At 39.9% G+C, this 9,842-nt stretch overlaps 1 protein-coding gene across 4 annotated transcripts in view; it reads right to left on the bottom strand.

The window, feature by feature from the left end:
* dlg3 (discs, large homolog 3 (Drosophila)) overlaps positions 1-9,842 on the bottom strand; it is a 78,673-nt gene that overhangs the window by 62,811 nt on the left and 6,020 nt on the right. For all 4 annotated transcript variants that reach the window (XM_023421644.2, XM_023421646.2, XM_023421649.2 and 1 more), the window contains exons 3-4: positions 7,024-7,109; positions 1,585-1,701 (exon numbers count right to left, since the gene is read on the bottom strand). In XM_023421644.2, coding sequence (XP_023277412.1) covers positions 1,585-1,701; positions 7,024-7,109 — 203 coding nt within the window. The remainder of the gene's footprint in view (positions 1-1,584; positions 1,702-7,023; positions 7,110-9,842) is intronic.

Here is a 9,842-nt window from a genome sequence, read left to right as displayed (position 1 = left end):
CCTCACCCCCCCACTCCCTCCTTCCCGATCCCTGCGCCTCCTCGGCTCCCTCACCTCCCTCCTTCATGTGATAGAGGGAGTCACACACACACACACACACACACACAAACCACACACACACACCCAGCCAGCTCCATATTATCCACACCAGAGTCAACCTGTACTGTCACCATATTCTTGTGAGACATTACCATACAAACACATTGAATCTGTGAGCTTACAGCCTCGCATCTCCCTATCTTTCAACCCTTCCAAGCCCCTAGATCCTCACGCCTCCACCCCCTCCACTCACTGCACTAGTTCTGGGCTCAGCTGAAAAGCCAACGCCTGCGGCCACTGTGCTGCCATGTGCCACTGGCCGTGTTGTAATGGGGAAGGCATGTGAACACAAGGGCCTTTAACAATACTGAGGAACATGGCAAGCCTATGAGACATGTCTCTATCATGAACTATGAGGACTGTGCTTGTTGCTCAGGTAGGCAGCATGTTGACCACAACCCTTAAAGAAATTGGTTGACATTTTAGGAAATAGGCTTAGATGATTGATACCACTCTCATGTCTGTAAGATAAATATAAAGCAAGCAGGCAGATAGCTTAGCTTAGCATCAAGACTGGAAACAGGGGAACACAGCTAGCCAGCTGTAACAAAACCAGACTACCAGCACCTCTAAAGCTCATTTATTAACACACCAAAGCTGGTTTGTTTAATCCATACAAAAACAAACTGTAAAAAAAGAAAAACAGCCCATAACACATTGCAGTTTTTTACTCTGAATTATACAAGGATTAAACATAGAGCTGTAGCATGTTGATTAGTGAGCATTAGGGGTGCTGGTGCTATATACTTTATTACCTTTGGACAGAGCCATGGTAGCTGTTCCCCCTGTTTGAACACAGCAAATACTCCCATTTCTCAAAAAGGTGACTTATTCCTTTAAATCTATGACATTCGTTCATAGCAATAGGGAGCGCCTCGACATGGGAAAAAGCGTAAACTAATACTTAAGTTATACAGCTGTAGGTGAAGAGATTGACAACAAAATATCTACAAAATAGCTGTGTCACATAATTACTGCCAGAGTATGATTAAACACCTAAATACTATTAATTACACAGTATATGATCTGTCTGAGCGTAATCAATGCTAATTATCCATGCAAGGTGCTGAAACACTGAAGAAAAATGTATTTATTTGATGTTATATTAAGCATGAAATATAAGAATAACAATAATCAACACAGTCTTTTAGGAGTCCAGCCTGAGCTGGTTCTGTCACTTCAAACTGATCAAACAAATCCCTAGGAAATAATTCTTGGACTTCCTGGATTGCTTTCTGATTTAGCAGTTATGTCTCATCATTAACATAATGTTCCAAAGGTCATCAACCTTTATGAACAGTAACAAATGTTTCGTGATGCCAGAGCACTCTCCATGGAGAATGTGTAATCATCACATCATCAGATTCATTAGTATCTGCTTCTCTTAGCAGCAGCTGCCCTTTCTGATGTCTCAACAGAATCACTGGGGAGAAGCTGTGTTCAAGAGACCCCTGGGAAAATTCCGTTTTGCTTTGCTCTACTCACCTTTGGCATGTCGACATGGGAGCGAGTCACCAAGCCAGACACTCGCTCCACTTTGTGAGGGCTCCTCCTGCTGGTCACTCGCACCCGAGACACACCCTCCTCCTCCTCATCCTGGTCCTGCAGGACACAGAAAGATCAATTGTCAGACATGAATGAATAAAATCAGATTTAGAAAAAAAAATGCAATGATCAGGACACACTCGTGGATACCAAATATGACAACCATTGCCAACATTTTTAAAGAAATAGTTCAACATTTTGGCAAATATGCTCTTTCGGTTTCTTGCTGAGAATTAGGCGAATTAGGCCACTCTCACAGGTTAAAAATATATATATTTTATGTTGCAGCAAACAGAATATTTTTTCATCCAGGTGGTTATAAGAGTCTTTAAGGATTGTGGAAATATTTTCCGAACAGCGATAAGTGCTTAGCAATAAGTGCAAAATCAGATGCTTAGCTCTGAGACTCCAATGGCACTGCATGAGAGAAGAGGTGCTCTTAATATGAAGTGAGAACCAGCAGGCAGGTAGCTTAGCTTAGCATGAAGACTGGAAGCAGGAGAAAACAGCTAGCCTGACTCTGTCTAAAGGAATAAAAACCCACCTACCAGCACCTCAAATAGTCTGTATTTAACATGTTATATCTTTTTTGTTTAAAATGTACAAAAAAAGTGCCGTGCTGAAAGAAGACGTTTGCAAAACCAAAAATATTAGAGTAACAGTTTAATTTGCACCACTGGAATTCAGCCATTAGTCACAACACTGAGCTATTTCACAACAGGTTTGTAACTAAAATCCAAATAAATAAGTGCAACATATTAAGTCTCACACCATAAGAGTAGTGACAGAGACATGAACACAAGGAGTCTACAGTACCCGAAATTTAGTGAGCTCATTCCCACAAATTAGACCACACACAACACACACACGCGCGCACACATGCACACACACACACGCACACACACACACACACACACACACACACACACACACACACACACACACACCTTTAACTGACAGCAGAGGGCAGCCTTTAGAGCAGGCCATCACTGGCACAAAGTTACAAAAAGTGTGCAAAACAGGCCCAGTGATTTTCCAAACAAGCGGTGCCTTCTCTCTCAGCTGTTAGCTCAAAAATTAAAATGAAAGCTGCCCTTGTGTTGACACACACACGCACACACCCCCAAGCATGCAGCCAACTGTACCTGGCAACCAACAGCAAGAGTTTAAAATCACATTGAATGTCAAGTTTGCAGTATTCTCACAACAATCTCCTTATTTTTGACCTGGTGCAGAATGGATATACTGTGTTATTTCAGAGATGCTAAGTGAGTCTCTCTTTGACGGCTCAATTCCCACATGGCAGCACTGACAGGCAGGTCAACCGGCACTGCCAGAGCCAGAGCTGCCCCCCTAGTTACCCGCTCTTTCTAATAGTGGCATCTATGAGTATGCCCTTTGCACTATATACACACACACACACACACACAAATTGTGCAGAAATTTCTGAAATGACTCCATCAATTAATAATCTCAAGTCATACAATATTTAAAATTTATGAAGTATTTCAGTTTCATGTTGGCCATTACTCTGAGTTATTCCATGATTATGACACAATAAAATAAAACATACAAAATAGAAAGATTCTTGCAATCCAAACACAAGTTACTTTCTAATCACGAATTCAATAAATCTACTAAAAACAGCTTCCTGTCTTTTTTCATTTCTTTTCCAAACGAGCTATTCTCCACTCTCACCTGCTACTCTGCACCAAATCAGGGAATGTGCAGACTCATTTAGTTTCCCTCCCATCCTCCACTCAGGTGACAGCATGGCTAGAATACTGATGAGCACCTCACTGGGTGTCCATTAAGCAGCTCTCTCTCTCTCTCTCTCTCTCTCTCTTTCCCTAACTTCCCACTATGGCTGCTGCATCCTTCCATCACCTTCTCTCTCTCTGTAGGATTGTGCCTGGGCTCCACAGGCAGCTGGGATCCACAGAGGAGAGGATGGGCGAAAGATCAGGAGCCATGCTGCACTGAATTAGAAGCTAGACAGGGTGGATCACAGAATACACTGAGAGGAGCTTAGGATGGCAGAGTAGAGTTCAAGCCACAGTTAAAGTTTGTGGTTTAGTTTCTCTACTATGGGAGTGACACCGTATGAACACATTTGATTCATGCAGTCGATCATTGACTTACATGGAGGCGACTTTTGTGGTTGTAAGGGGGTTACACTGAAAGACTGTGGAGAAGCTCAGATAAATAATTATTTAATTGAAGAAAATTATTGTTTATTGATATATATTATTGTATTTGATTATTTAAATAGAAAGCTAAACATAATAAAGAGTCAGCTAATAGTAATGGATAAAGAGTTAAAACAGTTGAATAAATAAATGAATGAATGAATAAATGGTTGAATCAGAAATAGGTATGTAATGGATAACTGACAAAATCTAGAATTCATTTGTATAACTAAAAATCAACTTTTATATAATTATTAGTGTTAAATAACATCCAAATTAATATCAAGTCGAATGAGCCCATTTGGAACATAAGGGGTGCTGCTGATCAAGGAGTTCTTGATCTGATCGGGCTGTAGTTCTTTAGACAAAAAAGGATAAAGGCTGCTGGACTCATCCAGTATGTTAGAAGTCATAATTCTTGCAGATACTCTTCTTTATTTTCTTAGACTTTTCATAATCAGAAAACAGATTTTTAATGCATTCCCTAATGTGTCCTTTAAACAATGTTACAAATACATGAGAATCCTTCTTGTTTAACATAAGTTTTGCGTGTTGACAAACAGTCATAAACTGAACAACACAGTATTCTGGACTAAAGCATCCATTTAATACAGTCCAGTCAATAACAAGTTTATCACAGTTGCCCTGTTCAGCTGACCGTACGTAATCCAGTTCAGACTTAGCAAATGAATTTCAAAAACATATAGCCATTAAGTGATTGAATGGAGGGGGGGGAGCTGTTAAGCATGAAGGAATAATGTTGGATTAAAGTTTTTATCTTGTGTGAGGATTGAATTGCGTAATTTCAGTATCACCTTTATATTATAAGGCTAAAAAACCTCTAGAACACAGCACTGTAGAAATGTAAAAACACGTGCATATACAGAATATGCATGCACAAATACACTAATCCAATGATCAATTTATTGGGATATGTATAAAATCAAGTATAGATCCCATCAACCAAACATACAGGGCGGCTCAGTCAGATCCACAGCCACCTGCTCCACATTTTAGCCCTGTCTCCTGACGACTGTCAGAAATATGAGGCCCCTGCTGACAGTAACCCAATGTTTGACATTGCACTCACTGTGGCCCCTGGAGCATAGTTTCAATCCAGGGCCTGGTTATTGAGGAGGCACAGAGGGTCAGCTGCCCTCCCAGTGGTCAATGGTCAAACAAGGGTTACTGCATTGGATGATGTATTATTATGTATCTCTGATTTTATCCCCCATTTCTTACACTGAAAGCACCTTATGAAAGGATCTCTTTGGGGCTAGTAAAGACAGTTATAGAAACTCACAACAACCAACTAATAACTTGGCATGTGAGTATTAACATATTAACACTTGAAAAATGTGAACCTTACATAAAAGAGCTGCAACAAAATAGTGAGCTTCTCAAAACTAAAGCTATGTGTGGGGATGTGTTATGAACAATCCGAAATGTTACTACACAGCATTTCCAAAATGACTGTGCTGGAAAACAACGAAGATCACACATGAAAGTATCCCCTTTCAGAACAGGTAACAATTGGGCAGAGAGACAAAATAGGGAATCAATATTAAAGTAAGACAATTCAGCAGATCAGCATGAATACTGTGTACAAGCAAAGGAGGAAGACTAAACCAGTGGGTATGTGCCCTCTCTAACCCTGACCTTTGTTACATGTCACATCTTTTTCCCTCTCCATGTTTCCTACTGTACATTTTAAAATAAATGCCTAATGCCAAAAATTGGTCTTTAAATAAAAACAAAAAGGATAATTTCTGCTTCAACCCAACCCGAAATTGTGATATTAGGAGATTTGCCCCCTTATCTATTTATTCGCTTTTGTACACGTAGTTTCTTCTGCAGGGATCTGCTTCTTCACAGTTTTTTAGAGACTTGATCAGTAAGGCCCAATGTCTCTGGAGAGCTATTTTAACACATTAAGACAGAGAAACGCTTTAAATTCTCATTCCCATTTGTGTGTTGCTACATAATATTTGGAATGAACTGCTAATATAATAGCAATAAACTTTTGCAGAGCAATACACTCAGTTTTATTGAGTATATTAAAACAGTCACATTACGCTTGTTCTCTTCTGGATAATGAATGAGAACAGTAAGCTATGGAAAATGTCCTGTTGCTTTTTCTGTAATGGAATGACGGTCTTTGAAGCATCTTTCAGGCCCACATAATTCAATAAAATAGGTCTGATATTTCTGTGGAAGAATCCAGTTTGATGCTTCAAAGTGATCAAAACTGCCCATTGTGCCTTTAATTCAATTCTAAAAATTACATTTTTTTATTTTGTGCTAAGTGATTGAAATCACGTTTTCTTTTGGTTTTTTTTGCGGCATCACAGTGAATTTGTGTCCTGTTGCGTCCATTAAGGTTGCATCACTGTGAGTGCAGACAAATAACTGCACGCATGCACATGACAGACAGACACACACACACACACAAAGTACAAGCTATAGTGTTTTTCTCTGCTAAAAAAAGGGCTGAAGATCATCAAAGTTAATGGGTTATAGAAGTCAACCAAAGATCAATTTCATTAACATTTCGGCAGAGCTGAAGGAAAGTTTTGAGACAACATTAAATCGCACAAGCGATATGTAGTGAAGGTTTCCTTAGGAGATGAGTGACATGGACCTACAAAAAAACACCACAGTGTATGGATTTATTGATATTTACCCTGCTGTAAAATGTAGTCAGAGGTCTGTGATGCTCCTCAGTAAATCATCTGAATCAGGTTTAAATCTACACAAAATGCAGCTCCCTTCAGTTCAGTTGTTCTCTGCGTTGTACTCTAAAAATATTCTAAATAACCATGTGACAGCAAACACTTGTTATAATGAAAAGACTGGCTGACTTCATGAGAGCAGCCCACTGATGAGCAAATGCTAATCAGCGCTCTTTTGACTCCGTCTAATTTCCTCTTCTCCTTCTACACATGTCCCTCCCCCCAACTTTTTCTCTGTCTGACACTCACTCACCAGGTTGAAGTCATAGCTGCCATGACTCATGATAACATTTTATCCATGTAGGAGTGTAAGGGACACAGGTAGAGGCACTGTGTGTTGGCTGCTGTGGAAGCTTTTGTGCAGCCAGGGGATACACCACAGCACGTGTGACACCAGATAGATTGTAAACATTTAGTATATTTTCTCTTTAATCTATAACGTGAAGCAGGAAAATTACCTCCCACGCGTCCTGCCTGCTGTCGTCTTTCACAACAGTTTGTTCTGTGTTCTGTTGCAAGGTCACCTCGTAACACTCTTGAATATCTGTGAGAAAAAAACAAAACAATAATCAGCTTTTTTTTTTTCTTTACTTGGATTACAAGCATCAGATGTAAGCTGTGTAATCATTATTTCTTGTTCATAACTTCTCTGTCCTCTAAAGTGCACTGCTTTAGTTGTGTTCTAGAAACCGCCAATCAATCATGGGCACACTGGGAGATGTCTGTTTTCCTCAGTGGTACAGCCGGTGCAAACATGGGGGTGGGAGTCGTCTGTTTAGATGGAAGCTATGCCTCCACATTTGCAAGCGCTCTTCTTATCTTGTTGCTGAACTATATGACTCAGGTACCGACCGAGCAAATCATCAAGTCTTGTGTCCTAGAGGCCCACATTATAATATTCCATACTACTTGCATTGCACACCCAAAAAAAAACAACTTTTTGATTCTTTTAGTTCAACATCACAGATCAACTACACTGTAGGTCACTTTCAGTGTCTTTGCATTGAAGCTCCATTTTAGGGTGAGTTGAATAAATGTACACACTGCCCCCTAGTTGAATAGTGAGAAATGCATAGCCTGTTACAGGGTTTGAGTTGAGTACTGTAGAAATGAACGTTGTTATTCCCTAAACTTTCCCCTGAAAGTCATGTATGATGATGATTCAAACTTAATGTGATTGTATGAGCAGTAGAAAGGAGTGTGACCTCCATATACATATTTTTCATATAGATATGTACCTTAGCTAAACATTAGCATGTTCACAAAGACAAAGCGAACATGCTGATGTTTATTTGGCAGGTGTAATGTTTAACAGGGTCTTCAGCAAGTTAACATGCTTACATTTGTTTAAGCACTATAATACAAACTGAGACTGATGGGAATTGGCATTACCAGACAAATTAAAATTATGAACCGATTATAGTGCTAGATTAACCCTTAGCTAGAAGAGTTAAGAGTTCACCAAAGTTAGTGAAACCCAATGTCTGTCCTAAATTTCACAACAATCCATTCATTGTTAAAATATTTCACTGATGACCAAAGCGACCCATTGACTGATGAAATTACTTAAGGATATCTTATCTTGAAGACTAGACAACCAGGTTTTTCAAAAGGCAGCTGTCTACGTGTACTGCAAAACACCATGAGAGTAACATTATTAGTATTGACATCTCAGCGTGTTCCTCAACTCCTCCTCCCTCCTTTTAAAGTTTTCCTCTTCTTTTCAGATTGAACTCCTCTGCTGCTCTCCTCCCTTCTCTACTCGTCTCCACTCATCACCTCTTGGCTCATTACACACCCATGTCCTGTGGTCACCTATTGAGTGGCAGCCATTTGACGAGAATGCACTGGGACAATTTTGCTGATGTCACACACACGGGGCCTGGTTACTGCACTGCTGGCATAAAGAGGATGGTAGAGAGTTCATCAACTTCCCAAAGTTCAATGTCAGGGCGAGACAGGCCACAAGGCAGGACATCTAAGGAAACCTGATACAATTTAAAACATGTTTTTTTGTCCATTAACAATGTGAATCTTTTGTTGAAACAGAGACACAAAGAAAGTTCTCTCCATGTGTATGTATGTGAGACAGCGAGATAAGAGTCAGTATGTCCCAACAAAGCACCAGGAGAACAAAAGTGTAAGAATGGAGCATGTGACTCATCACTGTGTCTGAATATGGAGGAGTGAAGCCATGTGTGGGCAGAGGAGTTTGTTGCCCAGCTGACTAAAGAGCATCCTCACTTACACAAAGTCTTATATACATGCAGACACACACATCCTGTGGGCCGACCTAAATGAACACATTTACATACAAATACCCTCAACACTAGTGAGCCTTATTGCTAATATTTGTAGCTATTTCAGATACATAATTAACTATTCTGCTTACAAAATCACGACCGTGTATTATCTCTCAAATCATAAATCCATCAGAGTACTTTGCTAGAACAAACAGCGTATTTTGCTGTGGCTCAGGATGGGTGGTTCGATTCCTGGCTCTTCCAGTCTGCATTTCAAAGTGTTCTTGGGACCCCATGAACCCCATTGAACCCCAAAATTGCCCCCAATATATCATCGTTGTGTGAGTATATGAATGTGTGTGTGTGAATGGGTGACTGTGGCTTCCATTGCAAAGCACTTCCAGTGGTCAATAAGACTGGAATAGTGCTATATAAGTTCAGTCCAATTACCATTCATGTCAAAATTCTCTGAGAAGAAAAGGTTTAGGTACAAGTTTATTGGCTTGTTTGTTGTCACACCTAAGATGAAATGTAACAGGGTTTAGATGCAGTTTAAAATTTGAAATTTCAACACAAAAACCAAAAGTGTGCTGCCTTTCATAAGCCCAAGGTATAGTATTAGGTGTTTGGTTTTTTTTTTAAACCTGTATTAATTTAACTTTTATTTTGGCACTTAGCGTTAGCAGAGCATGCTGCAAAGACATTAACTTAACATCTTATAAAGCTGTGTTTGCAAGCAGTTTGCCTATTTACACATCAAGCAAACAAGGAGAAACATTTGCATTAATTTGGAGTCGTGCTTCTGCCCACTTGACAAATGTTTGTCCAATATTCGCTTTTCTTTTAGCTCTGGTTTGGGAAAATATGTCTCAAGCTGCTAAATTCACCAAGTTCACCAGCTGGTCACTAAATTGTCTGTCTGTCATTTGGTGCTTGGCAGGAAGTGTTTAGCGGGTTTATCAGAGCTCGCCAGCCACTGTAGCTGCAAACGGGGTTTATGAGAAAGGAAAGTTGTGGGCTGTAAAACCAAAACA

This window comes from Seriola lalandi, unplaced genomic scaffold (genome assembly GCF_002814215.2).
Source record: "Seriola lalandi dorsalis isolate HSWRI2012SDOR001 ecotype SW California unplaced genomic scaffold, Sedor1 jcf7180002054673, whole genome shotgun sequence".
Lineage (NCBI taxonomy): Eukaryota > Metazoa > Chordata > Actinopteri > Carangiformes > Carangidae > Seriola > Seriola lalandi.
Note: the sequence above shows the minus strand (reverse complement) of the source record. Positions and strands in the feature narration are given on the sequence as shown.